This window comes from Sus scrofa, chromosome 9 (genome assembly GCF_054392235.1).
Source record: "Sus scrofa isolate SSC_HxYL_T2T_F1_AM1 chromosome 9, Sscrofa_HxYL_maternal_Yorkshire_Landrace_v2.0, whole genome shotgun sequence".
NCBI classification, from domain to species: domain Eukaryota; kingdom Metazoa; phylum Chordata; class Mammalia; order Artiodactyla; family Suidae; genus Sus; species Sus scrofa.
This window is the reverse complement of record NC_139391.1, coordinates 46,408,110-46,428,539: the sequence shown is the minus strand read 5'-3', so window position 1 is coordinate 46,428,539 and position 20,430 is coordinate 46,408,110. Positions and strand designations below refer to the sequence as shown.

General features: G+C 48.1%; 1 protein-coding gene across 7 annotated transcripts; it reads right to left on the bottom strand.

The window, feature by feature from the left end:
* Positions 1 to 895: 895 nt before the first annotated feature.
* VPS11 (VPS11 core subunit of CORVET and HOPS complexes) lies at positions 896 to 12,616 on the bottom strand. Of its 7 annotated transcripts, none has more exons than XR_014815418.1 (16): positions 12,416 to 12,616; positions 11,529 to 11,677; positions 11,297 to 11,432; positions 10,557 to 10,720; positions 9,743 to 9,990; positions 8,523 to 8,724; positions 7,976 to 8,127; positions 6,433 to 6,619; positions 5,457 to 5,603; positions 5,133 to 5,321; positions 4,863 to 5,024; positions 4,269 to 4,408; positions 3,973 to 4,175; positions 3,163 to 3,856; positions 1,533 to 2,273; positions 896 to 1,410 (listed from the first exon to the last, which is right to left on the bottom strand). XR_014815418.1 is itself a non-coding variant. In XM_003129923.7 (16 exons), exons 1-16 carry the CDS (start codon positions 12,600 to 12,602, stop codon positions 1,246 to 1,248), a joined length of 2,826 nt encoding a protein of 941 aa, XP_003129971.4. In that variant the 5' UTR covers positions 12,603 to 12,616; the 3' UTR covers positions 896 to 1,245. The 7 variants fall into 7 exon arrangements, 4 of the variants coding, with proteins under 4 accessions (XP_003129971.4, XP_020918616.2, XP_084832456.1 ...); XR_014815420.1 differs by having other exon boundaries at positions 3,349 to 3,856; XR_014815419.1 differs by having other exon boundaries at positions 1,533 to 3,139; positions 3,373 to 3,856.
* Between the last annotated feature and the right edge of the window lie 7,814 nt (positions 12,617 to 20,430).

The window sequence follows — 20,430 nt, the reverse complement described above, 5'->3', positions numbered from 1 at the left end:
GGGATCCACTGAGGGGTCACTGACCCCTTGGAGATCACTAACATACCCATTGACTGGCTCCTTAGATCTTCATAACAGAACAGCTGTACCAGAAAGAGGTTGTCATTCCTTTTTTTTTTTTTTTTTTTCTTTTGGCTTTTTAGGGCTGCACCCATGGCATATGGAGGTTCCCAGGCTAGGGGTTGAATTGGAGCTGCAGCTGCTGGCCACAGCCACAGCCACAGCCCCTTGAGATCCAAGCCAAGTCTGCAACCTACACCACAGCTCACAGCAACACCAGATCCTTAACCCACTGAGCAAGGCCAGGGATCGAACCCACATTCTCGTGGATGCTAGTCTTGTTACCACTGAGCCATGATGGGAACTCCCCAAGTTAGTTTAAACAACCCCAGAGAAGCAATTTTCCTATAGGCAGTGTAACCCAAATTACAAAAAGACACCTAGCCACACAAACTGCAGCTCACAACTTTGAAGAAGGAAAAAAATGTTTCAGTAAAGGACCTTTTATCCTCCTCATCACCTGGTAGTAAAAACAGCAAGACAATAACCCACCCATTATGAAGGTAGGCTTAAGCCCAAGGCTCGCCACCACAATCTGCCTCCTGTTTGAATACCTTGTCCACACAAGAGCCACGGAGACCAGCCACACTACTGAGCAGGGACCTCAGTCCAGGCTCCTCTTGGGACGCAGGCTTTAGGCCTTTACAGAGGTTCTTCACCAAACTGAACTCTACCATTTGCCACAGGTCCCAGTTATTACTAGAATGAAGTCTTATCAATATTATCTTCACGGAACCCTGTAGGAAGGGGAGGGGAGCTCTAGGACAGCAGAGGGAAAGAAGCACTTTTTGCAGTTAAGAATCACCAGAAGTCCCCAGGATAAATACTTCAACCCTGAAATCATTATATTCTTTTATTTATAGACTCTGCGAGCCAGGACCCAAGCACAGCCTGGTGCTCTTGGACAGAGAATAAAGTAGCTATTGTCCAGACCCCGAGGTTGCTGAGGTACCCTCCCCCACTGGTCTGGAATGATCTACACTGCTCAAAAAGTCAACAGGGGGAATGGCGGGTTGGCCAATGAAGGAGGCAGGAAAACAAAGTCCCCTTAAGGTCTGAGGACCATGGCATCAGAGGAGAGTGGAGTCCTGGGCATGTCTGCCTGACTCCTGTGCAAGAGCCCTGCCTTTGTCCCCATGTCCCTGCTGCTGGGCCTCCGCCATCATACCCCTTCCCACCAGCCGCCTAGGTGCCCCTTCTGGAGTGCATGAGCAAGTCCCGCTGCAGTCCAGCCTCCAGGCTCGAAGTCAGCCGGGCTGGGGGTGGGTCGGTCAGCAGAGTCAATTTGTTGAAAACACCTCTGCCAAAGTAATCGGCAATCACAGAGAAGCTGTCATTGGAGCACTTGAGCTGCAGGGAAAGAGGAAAGAAGAGGTAGGAGTCAGAAGCCAAAGGGGGAGTTGAAAAAAACAGCAGCCCTTTAGGCTCCCCACCTCCCTGTGAGCTGGAATCAAGGGCCTGCTCATCCCCACCTGGTGCTGGAACTGATCGTGGAGATCTCGCTTCTGTTCCTGGGCCCGGATCATATCCATGACCTTGCGGTTTTCAGGGAGGCAGGTGGGGCAGTCGGCATCACTTTCCGAGTAACTCTCAAAGCAGTGCTGGTGGAAGGAGTGGCCGCAGAGAAAGTGGACAGAGGGCAACTCCAAGGCACTGTTACAGATGCTGCACTTGGTCTTCTGGAAAATCTTTGGACTACAAGCAAGGGAGACCAGAAAGCAGTGGCAAATAGTAAAGGCAGGGCCAGGAGCCATGTGGAGAGACAAGGCAGCTGGACTCGGTGAGAAGAGAGAGGTCATCCTCAAGGAACCACAAGGTCCTGCTCTTCTTACCACCAAATGCTGTCACATGAAGACTCCAGGCTGGGCCCCAGGGAGTCTCAGTACACTCCCAGCAGGGTCACCCAACCTTTGGGGGAATTTTTCTCTTTCTTTTTTTTTTGGTTGCACCCATGGCATGCAGAAGTTCCCAGAGCCAGGGGCTGAACCCATACCACAGCAGTGACCCAAGCCACAGCAGTGACAATGTGGGAAACTTTAATCACTAGGCCACTGGGGGAACTCTTTTTTTTTTTTTTTTTAAGTCATATTTTTATTTATTTTTATTTTATTATTATTAAAGTATAATTGTTTGTTTGTTTTTGTCTTTTGTTTTTTTGGGGCCACATCCATGGCATATGGAGGTTCCCAGGCTGAGTCTAATCAGAGCTACAGCTGCCGGCCTATGCCACAGCCACAGCAACGCCAGATCTGAGCCATGTCTGCGACCTACACCACAGCTCGTGGCAATGCCGGGTCCTTGACCCAGTGAGTGAGGCCAGGGATCAAACCAGCAACCTCAAGGTTCCTAGTCGGATTCATATCCACTGAGCTGTGACAGGAGCTCCAAGTATATTTGATTTACAATGTTTCATCAAGTTCTGTTGTACGACGAAGTGACCCAATCACACACCTCTCTCTCTTTTAATAGCCACTACTGCCACCAAGTTGTCTTTCAGGTCTTTACTCAGATGTGACCCTTTCAACGAGGCCTTTCTTGGCCACCACATAAATTAGATCAGATCTAAGCCAGCTGCCACCTAAGCTGCAGCTGTGGCAACACTGGATCCACAACCCACTGTACCAGGCTGGGGATCAAACCAGTGTCCTAGGGCTCCCAAGAAGCCACCAACCCTGTTGCACCACAGTGGGGGCTCTAATACTTCTAAAGTATCCACTTTCTGTCCAAGTTTCTACTCCCAAGTGCTTCCCACCACCACTGAGATGTGCATTTAGAAAAGTAAAGTACAGGCATATACAGAAAAGTACCTGCAACAAGATATATCCTCCAAAGCCCAATAAATCATGTTCTATATAGTAAGTCATTCCTTAGAATTCCTCTTTAGGAGTTCCCTTCATAGCTCGGCAGTTAACAAACTCGACCAGGATCCATGAGGATGTGGGTTCGACCCCTGGCCTCACTCAGTGGGTTAAGGATCCAGTCGCCATGAGCTGTGGGTAGGTTGCAGATGTGGCTCGGATCCTGTGTTGCTGTGGCTGTGGTGCAGGCCAGCAGCTGCAGCTCTGATTCAACCCCTAGCCTGGGAACTTCCATATGCCGCACATGTGACCCTAAAAAAATAAATAAATAAAAAATTTTTTAAAAATCTTCAAAAAAAATGGAATTCCCATCACAGCTCAGTGGTTAACGAATCTGACTAAGAACCATGAGGTTTCGGGTTCGATCCCTGGCCTTGCTCAGTGGGTTAAGGATCTGGTGTTGCTGTGAGCTGTGGTGTAGGCTGGCAGCTGTAGCTCTAATTAGACCCCTAGCCTGGGAACTTCCATATGCTGCAGGTGCAGCCCTAGAAAAGAAAAAAAGGAGACACACACACAAAAAAAGAAAAATATTCAAGGATGAAATGCTCAAACACACTCCATACAATCCTGTCTATGAAAAGTTTTTGTTTTGGCTGTGCCCACAGCATACAGAAATTCCTAGATTAAAGATCGAACTCCATCCCACACAGTGACAACATTGGATCCTGAACTGCCAGGCCACCAGGGAACTCCATGTGAAAAGTAATGATACCCTGTGAAGAACAAGGTAAGCCCCAGGGCCTCCACACAGCCAGATGCCAAGTACCTTGCCTTCAGCTCCTGGATCTCCTGGCGGATGCGGGTGGTCTCCTCTCGGTAGCGCCGCACCCGGAGCTCATCCTGGGCGATTTGCTGGCTCTGTTTCTGCAGCTTTTGGACCAGGTAGTCCCGAATGACAGACAGGGTGGCTGTGGAATTGTGGGCCAAGGTCTGCACCACTGGAATTGGGATCCAGGAGGAAATAAGACCATGAACCGGGAGCCCTCTGGGGAGAGCTCAAGGGCCCTGTCCCAGAGCCTGCACCCTCCACCCACCCGCCCAGTCTTCCCAGTACCTAGAAGGGGTGGCATGAGATTCTTGCTCTCGATGTGCTTGAGCACGGCCGCCACATACTCCTTGCAGTCCTCCTCCTTGCGGGCGAAGTAGCTGAGCGCCTGCTCCCACAGGGAGGGCTCCTGCTCCCCGTGGCGCTCGCACACGGCGATCACCTGCCGGTACTGCTCGTGCTGCATGTGGTAGTGCATGATCTGCTGGAACCTGCATAGGCGAGGCGCCCCTCAGCAGCCATGGCCAGAAAGTGACATGGATACCGCCCCCCCCCCCCGCCCCCCGGAAAGTCCCCACACTTACAGTTTCCCCTGCTCATAGAGGTAAAGGACCCCATCCTGGAAGTCGTGCATCTGGCAGAGGACCAGGGCTTTGTCAAAGACGTCACAGAAGCGACCACTCTTCAGGAGAGAGATGGCCTCCGCGTGAAGCTTCTCTTTGACCTAGAGGAGGAAGAAACGGGCAGAGCTGCTGGGCATCGGGGGAAATGACAAGGCCAGTCAACTATCTCTTGCCCTCAGTCCAACTTCCTCCTCAGGGTGGACCCTTCAGCCCCCAAGGTGAAGTGTCATTGGTCTAAGGAAACCAGCAAGGGGTTCCTGTCATGGCACAGCGGAAACAAAACCGACTAGGAACCATGAGGTTGCAGGTCCAGTCCCCGGCCTCAGGGACAATCAGTAGGTTAAGGATCCGGCGTTGCCGTGAGCTGCGGTGTAGGTCACAGACACGGCTCAGATCTGGTGTTGCTGTGGCCAGCAGCTGTAGCTCCAATTTGACCCCTAGCCGGGGAACCTCCATATGTTGCGTGTATGGCCCTAAAAGGAAAACAGAAAAGAAACGAAACGAAACCAGCAAAAGGCAACCATCATGAAAGGAGTGGAAGCACTGTCTTTTTACCTGCGGATCTTCCTCGTGGGCCCAGTTCTGGAGTCGCAGTTCAAGGAGTGTGTCGTAGATGCCCTGTGGGGAGTCAGGCTGTACCTCACTCATGTGCTCTAGGAAAGCTTTCAACTCCCGAGGGTTGTTGGCAAAGATGGGGATGAACTCCTCTGAGTTGGCCTAGGAGGGCAAAGGGGCAGAGAGGAGGCCGAGTGAGTGGGCTCAGTACGTGTGCCTCTAAGGTGAGCCCTGTGGTCCAATGCGGCACCATTCTTCCCGCAGCCTCACCCTGCAGCCGGGAGCCTCCCTATCGCCTCGGCCTTCAAGGCTGGGCTGATAGTCGGTGCAGAGTCCTTTCAGCAACTGGGTGGTCTGCTCTGGTATATGGTGCATGAGGGTCTTGCCATAGCGTTTCATGTTGCTCTCTGCCTGCTCAAAAGGCAGCTTTCCGATGTACCGAAGGGCTTCCTGATAATTCTGTGCGGGGGGGGGGGGGGGGGGGGGAGGAAGTAAGCACATGCTCCTGCCTCCCTTACCAGGAAGCACTTTCATTATCCTGGAAACGTCCTAGAAAAAGAGCAGGTCCCTGCCCGAGTCAGGAGGCTCACCTACCTTGATGTCCTCTAGCTGGATCTTCAAGTACCACTCGTGATGTGCGTGGTTCTCAGCCAAGTAGAGGGCGTGGGAGTAGTAGCCGGCCTGCCGGAGAACCTTGATGGCTGTCTCCACATCAAAGTGGACCTCGCTCTCACTCTTTGTCTGCCAGGGAGACGTTACACCAAACCATGCATATGGAGGTTGTGGTTAGGGAAGAGAAAGGAAATAGGCATCTGATTCTTAAACCTGATTGTCTTTTTTTTTTTCCTTTTTAGGGCTGCATGCTTGGCATATGGAACTTCCCAGGCTAGAGGCTGAACTGGAGCTGCAGCTGTTGGCCTATGCCACAGCCATGGCAACGCCAGATCTGAGCCTGGTCTGTGACCTACACCACAGCTCATGGGAACGTGGGATCCTTAACCCACTGAGCAGGGCCAGGGATCAAACATGTGTCCTCTTGGATGCTAGTTGGGTTCGTTACCCCTGAACCACGACGGGAACTCCAGATTCTTAAGGTAACATTAAAGTTCAGGCTTTTAAAACTGTTTTGCTTCTCAGGAAGTTTTTAAGAGCCAAAATCTTCCTCTGCCTCTACTCTTAGATTCTTCTGGGAACACAGGGCTCGCCCAGTGCTGCTTCCCTGGGCTGATACCACAGGAAAGTCTGGCATCAAAAAAAAAGAGAGGAGAGTTCCCATTGTGGCTCAGCAGAAACAAACCTGACTAGTATCCATGAGGATGTGGGTTTGATCCATGGCTCCGCTCAGTGGGTTAAGGATCCAGCATTGCCGTGAGCTGTGCTATAGGTTGCAGACCTTGCTCGGATCTGGCATTGCTGTGGCAACTCACAGGAAAGCTATTCTTCCCAGTTTATGGACCAGAGCATCCTGGTTCCCAAATAAGGTCGGCTCTTCCCCCTCCTTGCAGCCCTGGAGAAGCCCCTCATGCTGGGTGGGGCCCTCAAGGAACCCCCTGCCAGCACCAGCCTGTACCTTGATGAACTCCTCCAGCTTCGAGCTGTCCTTGAGCTTGGTGTAGCAGTTGAGCAGAAGGGTGGTGTGGTCGGCATTGGCCAGGGACTGCCGGTGCAGGGTCTGCAGGTAGGCTGTCAGGTTGTGGATGCGCTGGGCATCCAGAAACTTGCGGATCACATAGGATGGCTCCAACTTTCCAATGGTTCTAGGGAGAGAGACACATGCATCGAATGGCATTTGGATCAGTATACTTCTCAAAACACTCATGTGAACAGTCATTTGCAGATCTTAAAACGGAAATTCTGTTTCAATAGGTCTGGAGTAAGGTCTGAGATTCTGCAACTCTAACAAAAATCTCAGGTGATATTGATGCTACCAGACAGTGGACCATGTGAGTGCCAAGGCTCCAGAACACTGGTTCTTTTTTTTTTTTTCTGGCCACACCCAGGCCAGGGATTGAACCTAAGCCACAACAGCAACCCCCACCGCCGCTGCAATGACAAGGCCAGATCCTTAACCTGCTGCGCCACAACAGAACTTCTAGAGCACTGGTTCTTAAACCTGGCTGAAAACAGGAATTCTAGAGTGGTTGGGAAAGAGGCTAGACAGGCTCTTAAAACCCCTTATTAGATCAGAAAATTCCAAAAATTTGTACCAAGGGAAGAGAATGTGGAAATGAAATCAATCTGTTCTTCCCTTTAAAGAATCTGGTCAGGAGTTCCCATCATGGTGCCCTGGAAACAAATCCGACTAAAAACCATGAGGTTACGGGTTCAATCCGTGGCCCCGCTCAGTGTGTTAACCATTCGTTGTTGCTGTGAGCCATGGTATACGTCACAGACGCAGCTTGGATCCCAAGTTGCTGTGGCTGCGGCATAGGGTGGCAGCTGTAGCTCCGATTTGACCCCTAGCCTGGGAACCTCCAGATTCTGCGGGTGCAGCAATAAAAAGCAAAAAAAACAAAAACAAAAACGGGGGGGGGGGAGCAATAAATAAATAAGTAAATAAAAAGTCTGGCCAAAATGAATATTAAAAAAGGCTGATGGAGTTCCTGTCGTGGCTCAGTGGTTAACAAATCTGACTGGGAACCATGAGGTTGCGGGTTTGATCCCTGGCCTTGCTCAGTGGGTTAACGATCCGGCGTTGCTGTGAGCTGTGGTGTAGGTTGAAGACGCGGCTCGGATCCCACGTTGCTGTGGCTCTGGCGTAGGCCAGCAACTACAGCTCCGATTCGACCCCTAGCCTGGGAACCTCCATATGCCTTGGGAGCAGCCCAAGAAATGGCAAAAAGACAAAAAAAAAAAAAAACAAAGGCCGAGCTAACATTTAAAATAACAGGTACTCATCAGCTCAATTGCATACTGATCATGTAATATTGAACTGTAAACACTCCCTTTCCAATAAGGTAGACTGTCTTCTCACTTGAGGCATCAACAGTTTCTGCTGGAAAAAAAGGGCTCTTCATGGTGGAGCCCATCCCCTTCCCCAAGCACAGGCTTTAGCCTATCTGGCTGCCTGTCTCTGCATTCACAGCTACACCCTAAAGCACCCCCATACTGACCGGATATACTGCTGGACAGCCCCATCATGGTTGCCCTTGCTGTAGAGGTGGTCCCCATACTGCATGAAGATCTGGGCCAACCCATCACTGTCCAGATGCTGGCTCTTGGCCAGGTTGATCGCCATCTCAAACAGATTCTTCTTAAACAGCATCTGGAAGGGAAGAAAGATTAGAAAACTGGAAGAAGCAGTCCTAAGAAAACCCCTTCCCAGAATGCACCCACCACACACAAGCCAGGTAGTCCTCAAGTTCTGATCAACATAGATCTTAGGGCCAAACCTCTCAGATACCCCCAAGGCCAACCTCACCTCACCAGGTTCTCTGCAGGCAGGCAGAGTGGATCCTGAGAGTGGGCTCAGGCTCCCAGCCACTGCTTCCCTCTAAGGCCTCATTCCAGGCCACTGACCTTGTGATCCTACTCTAAGGGACCTGAGTAAGGCTGTGACCCCAAGGGAAGGAAACACCCTGGCCAAGGCAACTTGGGGAGCCTCTTCCTAGAGCTGCGTCTGGGTGCCCACGGCCAGCTCTGGGAACCTGGTGGCCTTGCCTCCAGTTTGGTCTGTGTGTCCTTCTCCTGCAGTGCGTGGACCCGCCCATCCCGCGTCAGCACGTACAGGGAGCCCCACTCGGCAAGCACATCCACTACATCCTCAAAGACGGCGCTGTAGGCTATGAACTTGTTGCACAGGTCATAGATGTTGAGAATCTGCTTGTCGGAGCTCTGGGAATCCCTGCTGGTAAACTCCGACCTGTGTGGGCAAGAAAAGGCACCGGGTATTTGTACCAGCTCTTTCTTAGCTCCCCTAGATTTCCTATTCCGCGACAACTCTGGTATTGCCCTTTCCACCCAGAGAAAGTCACCACTTTGGCCCCTCTAGCAGCTCATCTTGTAACACCCTGCATGGTCCGGCAGTTATAGGAAAAGAACATACAGGTCTGGTCTTACCCCTTATGATCTTATAATTAACACAGGCAAAATACTGAAAAATTAAGTACTTTCAAACATCTATTATTTTTTGTTTTGTTCTGTTTTTGTTTTTATCTTTTGAGGGCTGCACCCGTGGCACATGGAGGCTCCCAGGCTAGGGGTCTAGTGGGAGCTGTAGCCGCCGGCCTACACCACAGCCACAGCAACATGGGATCCAAGCTGCGTCTGCAACCTACACCACAGCTCACGGTATCGTGGGATCCTTAACCCACTGAGCGAGGCCAGGGAACCTGCATCCTCATGGATGCTAATCAAGTTCATTTCCGCTGAGCCATGACGGGAACTCCTAAACATCTATTATTTAACAGATAGTTAGTGCCTGATATATATAGGCCACTGTGCTTACTACTGAATGAAAACAAACTAGCATCTGACAGGGATCACTTTCATCATGTTGAAGATCCTGCTGCCCTTTCTGGTGGCTCAGAGCAAAAAATACCCTGTCATGCACTTTCCAGAATTTTCCAATTGCCGACTACTCAATCCCTTACTCCTCTACCAAATTCATTTTGACTAGAGTGAAAAAACAAAACAAAACAATACCAGGTCCAAAATTCCCTGGAGCATTCTAAGTGCACCCAGGGCTGCTCAGCAAATGTCTGCGGCAAACACACACACTTTGCAGTAAAAACGTTACACTTGCTTCCAGGTGTAAGCACAAGCTACATAAAGCCAGAGGAGGAAGGAGGCTGACAGGATCCAGGCATTAGGAGTTTAAAATCAGGTTAATTCTATGGAACAAGTCCAGCCCTCTCCCTTCTTCTCTTAGGCATCCTTACTTGGGAGAAACTTTCCGATCACGGGAGACAATGACAAGGTAGCCTCTAAACCAGTGAGCAATGAGTTTATGGCCCTCAAAGGCGAAGCAGGGCCCACGTTCATCCGGCTGGTACAAGTAGACACACTCATCCCCCGCCACTATGAACTGCATGTCCTGAGAAGGGTCGCTTAGAGCTGAGCAGCGCAGGCCACAACCATGGGTGTCCAACTCCACACGAGGGTAGTCCTTTCCAGAAACTATGTAGGACTGTGAGAAGTAAGAAAGGGGTTAACAGGCTCCCTTTGAGGAGGTGGCATCTAAGCCTTCCCAAAGGCTTCATACTCTCTTCTTAATTCTTAGCACCCTAAGACTTTCCCTCGCTGCTTGCATTTTCCAATTAACCATCGCCCACCTAGTAAGTATATAAACAGAGCCTGCGTTTTCTTTCTGCGTATACACTATCACTACTTACCACAGGCATTCAGCAAGTCTGAGCTTTTTACTGTTTTATCAAGTAACTCTTGCTGAGAGTAAGCTGGTATAAATAAGGAGCACCAAGAACCAGAAAAGTAAAGCAACATGTGCACTGTCACTTCGCAAATTAATTAGAAAAACTCAGGTCTTTTACTAGAAGCCCAAGAGTTCTTTTCCTAGCTCTAACTCTTCCCAGTTTCCTAAGTGAAGAAATAAAAGATTAAGCCTGGCAACTTATTCAAGACCACACGATGAAAAACTGAAAAATCCTACCTCTCTCTACAGTTGCTTATCCTAGTCCCCTGAGCAATAGAGAAGCCTTTACTGCCTGCCCCTAACAGTGAAGGCTCTGGTCATACCTGAACATTCTCGGTTGTCACAACAAACAAGTGAGTGGTCTTTCCTGCTTGGCGAAAGGCCAGTCCCGTAACAGGATAGTTGCCCTTGTGCAAAATCTGGGTCTTGCTATGCCGGTCCCGGGTGATGTCCCCTTTGTTCAATGTAACACTGCCATCTGTAAAACCTATAGGAAAGCAGGAAACTATTTTGTTGAGGCTAAAAGATCAGGAAGCACAGAAGGGGAAAAAGACCACTGCAGTCACTCATTAGAAGTAAAAATCTTGGAACTCCTGTTGTGGCTCCAAGAGGGATGGGGTTTGATCCCTGGCCTTGCTCAGCGGGTTAAGGATCTGGCATTTCCACGAGCTGTGGTGTAGGTTGCATATGTGGCTCAATCTGGTGTTGCTGTGGCTGTGGAATAGGCTGGCAGCTGTAGCACCAATGGGGCTCCTAGCCTGGGAACTTCCGTGTGCTGCAGGAGTGGCCATAAAAAGAAAAAAAAAAAATTGACGTAACAATCTTTCTCCTCATACCCAACTTCTCCAGGGATTACCATGAAGATCAGGCCTCAATGACTCATTATCAAAGAACAAAATTAATGCTTTCCAACTCTAAACTTTAAAATCTCAAAGGCCTCACCTCAGTACAAGTGGACTCATAAAGTGGACTCATAAGACCAGTGAAAACGAGCTGCAGAAGCAACTTGGAAGAAAATCTATAAAGAATCACGGGATATTAGCTTTGCCTACTTTCTGCTTACCAATGGCCATAAAGTTGAGATTTTCATGGACAGTCAAACAAGACACGACAGTTGGCTCTGTCCCTGGAATGGCAGGGAAGATCCGAGTGCAGAGTGGATTGCCACCATCTCTCTTCTCCAGGTTCCAGATCTTTACCTGTAGACAGACCTTAGATGTGTGAATACTAGTCACCCTACAACAACAACCATTCAAAGGATTCTGGGTCTTCCCCATCTTCTATTTAGTACTCACCAAGGGGTTGATGCCCTCTTCATCCTCACCAACAGATGCCAAAATATTGTGCTGTTTCAGTTGGTACAGGTGTGTCACCCGTAATTTGTAGGCCTGGAAACCCGTAAGCTGTAAGGAGCGGGGCAAGAACCAGATCTGGCCTTCCATATGTGCAGAGTAGTCAAGGAGCCTCCTTTCCAAGGAGATAGACTTATCTTATTTAGGCCAGAACCCCAAAAACCACTAACATACATACAACCCCTTAAACTTTTCAAGGGTTTTTCCACATATTATCTCTTGGAAAGCCCTATCTTAAAAAAAGTAGAAAAGAAGGCCAGAATTTAGCGACAGCAATACAGAGAACAAAGCACCAAACTGATGGTCTCATTTGACTCCTTGCCCACATTAGGCAGGGAAGATAATGACACCTTACCTAACACAATTTTTGGGGGGGGGGGAGCATATGGAGCTCCCAGGACAGAGATCAGATCTGAGCCACAGTTGCGACCCAACGCTGGATCCTTTAACCCACTAGGCCCTGGGGAATTGAATCTACCACCCATGCCACCAGTCCAGTTATGCCACAGTGCAAACTCCCATATTCAACTTTTAAAGCCAAGGTGCAACCGTTCTTTTGATAGATCTTAAAAACAACCTTACCAAATTGTTATTTTACACCCCTTTTGCAGATAAAGAACTTGAAGCCCATAGAGATTAAATGACTTGCCCAAGACTGCTCGCTCAGCAGGCAACAAGATACAGAATGGACTTCCTCCTTTTCTTGCCTCTGACCACAGAGCTAGCACTGGGCGCGCATCTAAAGGAAAGTGGCACGAAAAAGGAAAACCTCTGACGGACATATTTCATCCAAGCTGGGGAGGGAAGAGACAGCTCCAGAGGAAGGATATCTCCAAAGACTAGGCTCCCTCGGCCTGAGTCGCAGACAGTGATGCCAGGAGGGAGGCAAAGGAACTTGGAAGCAGCAGGTGCAGAGGCAGGTACGGGCCCGGGAGCAGCTCCATCATTGCCCAGCGGCTCTTTCACCAGCTCCTTGTCGAAGAAAACGAAGCGCCGCCACTGCAGGTAGGCCGCCATCTTGGCAGACGGCCCCCGCCTCCGCGAGAGAGGTCACGTGAGAAGAGGCGGTGGATCACGTGACCCGACAGCTTCCTGGAGCCTGGGTGCACTTGCGCTTTTCTGTCCCGGGACAGGTTCCGGCTACTGGAAGAGTGGGCGGGGCCGCGTGAAGCCGGGTTCCCGGACCTGCGCCCAGCAGCCCGCTCGGTTTGCGGTTTTGCTGGCTCTGTAAGTGCGCTAGCCAGGATGTTTTTTGAGAGCTGGACCTTCACGTCTTTGCGCAATTACGATTTCGCGAGCAATTACGGATCAAGATGAGGACTTGATTGTGAATTTGTAACCCGCTGTGCCTAGATGAATTACATTCTACCGTCACAGGACTCTTCAGGCAAGAGCCTTGAAGCAGAGCACTGAGTGATTTAACAAATGGCAAATGCCTAAGACACTCCCTCGTACCCACCAGGCCGGACCTGGGTTAAATCAACTGTGAGTGTGGAAAACTGCAGTTTCACGCAACAAGAAACTACAAATAGAAATACCCGAGTCATTTGAGATAGTATGGAACATGGCAAAAGTGGTCATATTTTTAGTATTTGTATGTATAGTTAGTATTTGTGAAGTTTATTTTTGCATTCTTGCCCCCATAGGTTTTTTTTTGGGGGGGGGGAACCCGTGAAGCACGTGGAAGTTCCTGGGCCAGCGATCCAACCCATACCACAGCAGTGACTCAAGCCCTATAGTGACAATATCGGAATCCCCAACCTACTGTGCCACAAGAGAATTCCAGCTTTTTATTTTCTAGAACATTTTATTCTTTTTTCCCTTCGTGGAGTTCTCAGAGAGTAGGAGCTGTATCTTGGTTACCAAGAACCAGGTCTAACAGCCTGGTAGATGCTTCATGTTTGTTGAAGCAAGAATGAGGATGGTCTTCCTCTTCTTTCGGCTCCTTGATCTGACGGGAAAGGATGTGTACGTTTGTCTGAAAAACCGAATGAGGGGAAGGCACACAGATTTCCTAATTGCCAGCCCAGATTTTTTTCATCTTTGTCACACAAGTATTGGAACTGTTTCAGGATCTCAATCCATGGGCAGAATCACAAGTGGGGAGTAGATGGGACCCACTTTGTCCTGCCGAGCATATTCTGTACTATTAGAATTTTTAGATCGCATGTCATGTCAGTTGTTAAGACTATGGATAATATATGTTAAAGGAAGCAATGTGAAAGCCAAGAGTGATGTGAACAGCCAACTAACATCTTTGTTGTTGATGTGGCTGCTCCCCCTACTGCTCAGTCTTCCTCTCCATGGGATCTTCTTGCTGATGAGGGCACAGAGGTAGAAACTGGACCGCCAGATGACCCATGGCACCTCATCAGACTTGCTTTCCTTCCTTTCTTCTTCTTCTTCTTTTTTTTTTTTTCCCGATGAACCACAATGGGAACTCCTGTTTTATTTATGTATGGTAGTTTGTATCTAATCTCAAACTCCCAATCCATCCCCCACTCACTATCCCCTTTGGTTATCATACATTTGTTTTCAATGTCTGTGAGTCTATTTCTGTTTTGTAAATAAGTTCACCATATTTTTAATTATTTTATTTTATTTTATTATTTTTTTTTAGGGCCACACCCAAGGCATATGGAAGTTCCTAGGCTAGGGGTTGAATCGGAGCTGCAGCTGCTGGTCTACACCACAGCCCCAACAACACCAGATCCTTAACCCACTGAGCAAGGCCAAGGATTGTACCTTCATCCTCATGGATGCTAGTTGGATTCATAACCCACTGAGCCAAAGCAGGAACTCCCTATATATTTGTTTTTAGGTTCCACATATAGGAGTTCCCTGGTGGTGCAGTAGATTAAGGGTCCACTGTTGTAACTTCTTTGGCTCAGTCTGCTGCAGTGGCATGGATTCAATCCCTGGCCCCGGGGAATCTGCATGCCATGGGTGCCACCAAAAAAACAAAAACAAAAACAAAAAAACTTAGATTCCACATGTAAGTGACATCATGTGGTATTTGTCTTTCTCTGTGTGACTTATTTCACTTAGTATGATAATCTCTAGGTCCAACTATGTTGGTGCAAATGACATTTCATTCTTCTTTATAGCTGAGTAGTATTCCATTACATATATATATGTATGTATATATAGCATATGTGTGTGTGTATGTATACATGTATCTACATCATTTTGTGTTTTTTGGCCAAGGCGTGTAGTGGCTTGGTGTGGGAACTCATTTCCCAGACCAGAGATTGAACCCAGGTGAAAAGTGCCAAGTCCTAGATCACCAGGGAACTCCCTATACCACATCTTCTTTATCCATTCCTCTATTGATAGACATTTAGGCTGCTTCCATGTCTTGGCTATTGCAAATAGGGCTGCTATGAATATTGGGGTGCATGTATCTTTTCAAATTGGAGTTTTTGTCTTTTCGATACCAGCCCTTAATTTCATGTAGCAAATTATACCTAACAAAGTGCTTTCACTTTCCATGGACTCTTTTTTTTTTTTTTTTTTTTTTTCTGTCTTTTGTTTTGAGGGCTACACTTGCAGCAGGTGGAGGTTCCCAGGCTAGGGGTCTATTCAGAGCTGTAGCCGCCGGCCTACGCCACAGCCACAGCAACAGCAGCACCAGATTCAAGCAGCTTCTGTGACCTACACCACAGCTCAGGGCAACGCCGGATCTTTAACCCATTGGGCGAGGCCAGGGATCAAACCCACAACCTCATGGAATCCCTAGTTGGATTCCTTTCCTCTGCACCACGAAGGGAACTCCTCCATGGACTCTTCATAGCAGCTATCTGCAGAAGTATCATTATCTGTTTTTCTGATAAGAAACATCTCAAAGAGGTGATTCTCTCTGGGCAAAAACATCAAAGTCCTTTGGAAATAAAACACCAGGTCTTCAGTTCCCTAACTTTTAATTAGATGGTTTGCTGGGGTGTGACGCTAGGCTACACTTGTCAGAACATACACCAGGGTTTGTCTTTTACTTATGCTTGTGTGCATCCAGGAACTTCAGTATAGCAAGGAAGATAAGAAAGTAGACTTCACAAAAAACGATCATATGTACAAATTCACTTACAGTTCTGCACTAAGAACTGGAGTTCTGGAGAGATTAAAGATAAAGAAGCAATTTAAGGAGTTCCTGTCATGACTCAGCAGAAACAAATCTGACTAGCATCCTTGAGGACGCAGTTGCAATCCCTGGCCTCATTTAGTGGGTTAGGATCTGGCATTGCTGTGAGCTATGGCGTGGGTCACACACGCAGCTCAGATCTGACGTTACTGTGGCTGTGGTGTAGGCCAGAGGTTATAGCTTCAATTTGACCCCTAGCATGGGAATCTCCATATGCCGTGGGTGCTACCCTAAAGAGACCAAAACAAAAAAGAAGAAGAAGAAGAAACAGTTCAAATCTTTAGCTTGAGGAGCTCCCGTTGTGGTGCAGTGGTTAACGAATCTGACTAGGAACCATGAGGTTGCAGGTTCAATCCCTGGCCTTGCTCAGTGGGTTAAGGATCCGGCGTTGCTGTGAGCTGTGGTGTAGGTCGCAGACGCGGCTCAGATCCCGAGTTGCTGTGGCCCTGGTGTAGGCTGGCAGCTATATCTCCAATTAGACCCCTAGCCCGGGAACCTCCATATGCTGTGGCAAGCAGCCCTAGAAAAGGCAAAAAGACAAAAAAAAAAAAAAAAAAAAAAAATCTTTCACTTGAAATTAAAGAGATCACAACTCAAAATCAGGAATTGCCTAGCAGAATTTCCTGCTATGGCACAAAGGGATCTGTGCTGTCTCTGCCAGGCCAGGTTGCAGGTTCAATCCCTGGCCCAGTACAGTGGGTTAAAGGATCCAGCGTTGCTGCAGCTGTGGCGTAGGTCACAATTGTGGCTCAGCCCAGGAACTCCATATGCCGAGGGACAGCCAAAGAATTGCCCTTCAGCGAACTGCTGCCCCCGATGTACCCACTGGAGAGTCATACCCACTGGAGCAAAACAGAAACACTTATTGTTTCAGCTCCAAGCTTTCATTCTCTCTCATTTTCCCCCCCTCATTGGCTTTCTGGGTAGAAACCACTTCCTAGACTACTGAAAGTTCTGTGTTTTTTGTTTTGTTTTGTTTTTTCCTCTTAGCCCCTAAAAAGGCTAGCAGCAGTTTCTACTTTAGGAGCAAGATAAAATAAATTCAAAGGTCTTACACTGTAACAGAGACCAGGGCCCCCAGACTACCATGAAACAGGAGAAAGAAGCGATTACCCGATTATAGATTGTAAAAACGTGGCCTACAAAAGAGAAATGAAATTCACCATGAACTTGATAAAGCACTTCACCAAGCTTTTATTTATTTATTTATTTGTCATTTTAGGGCTGCACTCTCGGCATATGGAGGTTCTCAGGCTAGGGGTCCAATCAGAGCTTCAGCTGCCAGCCTACGCCACAGCCACAGCAACACCAGATCTGAGCTGCATCTGCAACCTACATTACAGCTCATGGCAATGCTGGATCCTTAACCCATTGAGCAAGGCCAGGGATTGAACCTGCAGCCTCATGATTCCTGATCAGATTCGTTTCTGCTGCGCCATGATAGGAACTCCTTTTTTTTTTTTTTTTTTTTTAAAGGGCCACACCTGCAGCATATTGACGTTTCCAGGCTAGGGGTCGAATAGGAGCTGCAGCTGTCTGCATACACCACAGCCACAGCAACTCCAGATCAGAGCCACATCTGTGAACTACACCACAGCTAGCAACAGCACCGGATCCTTAACCCACTGAATGAGGCCAGGGATTGAACCCAAATCCTCATGGATATTAGTCGGGTTCTTAACCTGCTGAGCCACAATGGGAACTCCCACTTAACCTTTGTTCTTTGGCGTCTTTCACTCGATATTGTTTGTAGGATTCATTTAAGTTGTCAAATGTAATAGCAGACCAGTTATTTTCATTGCTGTATAAAATTCCATTGTGATTAATCACTATTTATTTATCCAACTTTGATTGGCATTCAGGTTGTATTCAATTTTGGGCCGCTATGATTTAAGCTATTACAAACAGTTCTTTGCTTTTTTTTGGCCACACCCATGATATATAGAAATTCATGGGCTAGGGATTGAATCTACATCACAACTGTGGCAACAATGAATCCTTAACCCACTGTACCACAGCAGGAACTCCACAATCTCTTAGTGAACATATTATACATTTGTTAGGTATAAACCTAAGAATGCGGTTGCTGGGTGATAACCAGTTTTCAAAATTTGGAAATGCTGTTGTGGCTCAATGGTAACAAACCTGACTAGTATCCATGAGGACTTGGATTTGATCCCTGGCCTTGCTAGGTGCGTTAAGGATCCACGTTGCTGTGAGTTGTGGTGTGGGTTGAAGATGTGGCTCGGCTCCCACACCGCTGTGGCTGTGGTATAGGCCGGCAGCTGCAGCTCCAATTGGAGCCCTAGCCTGGGAACATCCATATCCGGTGGGTGTGGACCCCCCCCCCCCAAAAAAAGCAAATAGGCCTGTAATAAGTCCATGAGGGAGTTCCTGTCGTGGCGCAGTGGTTAAGGAATCTGACTAGAAACCATGAGATTGCGGGTTCGATCCCTGCCCTTGCTCAGTGGCTTAACGATTCGGCGTTGCCGTGAGCTGTGGTGTAGGTTGCAGACGCGGCTCGGATCCCGCATTGCTGTGGCTCTGGTGTAGGCTGGTGGCTGCAGCTCCGATTTGACCCCTAGCCTGGGAACCGCCATATGCCGCGGCAGCGGCCCAAGAAATAGCAAAAAAGACAAAAAAAAATATATATATATATACATATAGATAGATAGATATAAAATAAGTCCATGAAACCACGAACATACTTGTTTCCCAAAAGACTGACTTTTCTGAAGGAAAGGACAAGGTCATGCACATCTCTGGAATCCCAGCACCTAGCACAGTGCTTGCATACAAATGAGGCCCGATAAATGTTAAAATGCATACCCTGAAAGGGATGGAAATAATCTCCCTTCCAGATACCTGGCCTAAAAGTACCTTTTTTTTTGTTTTTTGTTTTTTTTTTTTTGTTTTTTGTTTTGTCTTTTGTTGTTGTTGTTGCTATCTCTTGGGCCGCTTCCGCGGCATATGGAGGTTCCCAGGCTAGGGGTTGAATCGGAGCTGTAGCCACCGGCCTACGCCAGAGCCACAGCAACGCGGGATCCGAGCCGCGTCTGCGACCTACACCACAGCTCACGGCAACGCCGGATCGTTAAGCCACTGAGCAAGGGCAGGGATCGAACCCGCGACCTCATGGTTCCTAATCGGATTCGTTAACCACTGCACCATGACGGGAACTCCTGTTTTTTGGTTTTTTTTTTTTATCTTTTTGCCATTTCTTGGGCCGCTCCTGTGGCATATGGAGGTTCTCAGGCTAGGGGTCTAATCGGAGCTGTAGCCACCAGCCTACACCAGAGCCACAACAACGCAGGATCTCAGCCGTGTCTGTGACCTACAGCACAGCTGATAGCAACGCCGGACCCTTAACCCACTGAGCAAGGCCAGGGATCGAACCCAAAACCTTATGGTTCCTAGTCGGATTCGTTAACCACTGCGCCAGGATGGAAACTCCAAAATGGCAGCTTCTCTGTCCACTATTATGGCTAAACAACTCCCATGCTATGGAATGTTCTGTAGCACTAAAAAATTAGGTGAGTCTTCATGCACTGACAAGGGAAAACAATCATTTACTGTTACAAAAAAAGCAAATTGTAAACAATCCAATTGTATAACATTTTAATCATCTAAAAAAGACAAGAGCTACATGTTTCAAGAGAGGAATATACAAATACACCAAATACAGAGGAAAAGGCCTGGAATGTTAATACACCACTGTTACCTGCTAACAGCAGATACTTCCAGAGAAGAGAGTGAGGTAGCAAATGGTATCAAAGGGATTTTGCTTTATCTAGAATATTGGAACTTCTATCAAGATTATATTGATAATCTTGGCCTCGCTGGCCTTGCTCAGTGGGTTAAGGATCCAGTGTTGCCATGAGCTGCAGTGTAGGTCACAGATGCAGCTTGGATCAGGCATAGCTGTGGCTTTGGCTGGCAACTGTGGCTCTGATTCAACCCCTAGCATGGGAATTTCCATGTGTCACAGGTGCGCCCCCCCCAAAAAAGTTAAACTTTTAAGTGAATTTCTCTTTATTTCTACCAATTTCTCTTCTACCTGAGGACTAAACTATTCTTTTTTTTTTTTTTTTTTCTTTTTTTTCTTTTTTAAGGCTGTTCCCTCAGCATACGGAGGTTCCCAGGCTAGGGGTCTATTCAGAGCTACAGCTGCCGGCCAACGCCACAGCCACATCAACTCCAGATCCAGGCCTCATCTGCCACCCACACCACAGCTCACGGCAACACCAGATCCTTAACCCACTGAGCAAGGCCAGGGATCGAACCCACAACCTCATGGTTCCTAGTCAGATTCATTTCCACTGCTCCACTATGGGAACTCCCCTGAACTATTCTTAAAGGGAAGAAAAACAGACCTCTCCCTGGTACTGCCAGGTTTATCTTCTAAGCGTAGAAACCTCTGGAGTTTCCTTGCAGAGCAGTGTTAAGGATCCAACATTGTTACTGTAGCAGCTCAGGTTAGTGCTGGGGCTTGAGTTCAATCCCTGGCCAGGGAACTTCACGCGCTGTCAGAGTGGCCAAATAAGAAGAAGAAGAAACACAGAAATTTAATTCTCTCTCCCTAATCAACAAGAAAAATGTAGGGAAAGGAACAGATAAGGGTTTCTTAACCTAACCCTAGCTGTCACTGCCAGGGCCTTCATGAGAACCTTTTATGAAAGGAGGCCAGACATCAATTTTGTGAGAGGA

Coding starts and splice junctions, on each gene's coding strand:
- VPS11 (XM_003129923.7), bottom strand. CDS start 12,602: ATGGCGGCCTACCTGCAGTGGCGGCGCTTCGTTTTCTTCGACAAGGAG. Junction 8,128..8,522: donor ACACACAGACCAAACTGGAG/GCAAGGCCACCA, acceptor CTTCCCTTCCAG/ATGCTGTTTAAGAAGAATCT. Junction 1,756..3,684: donor ATCCAGGAGCTGAAGGCAAG/GTACTTGGCATC, acceptor CCTTGCTTGTAG/TCCAAAGATTTTCCAGAAGA.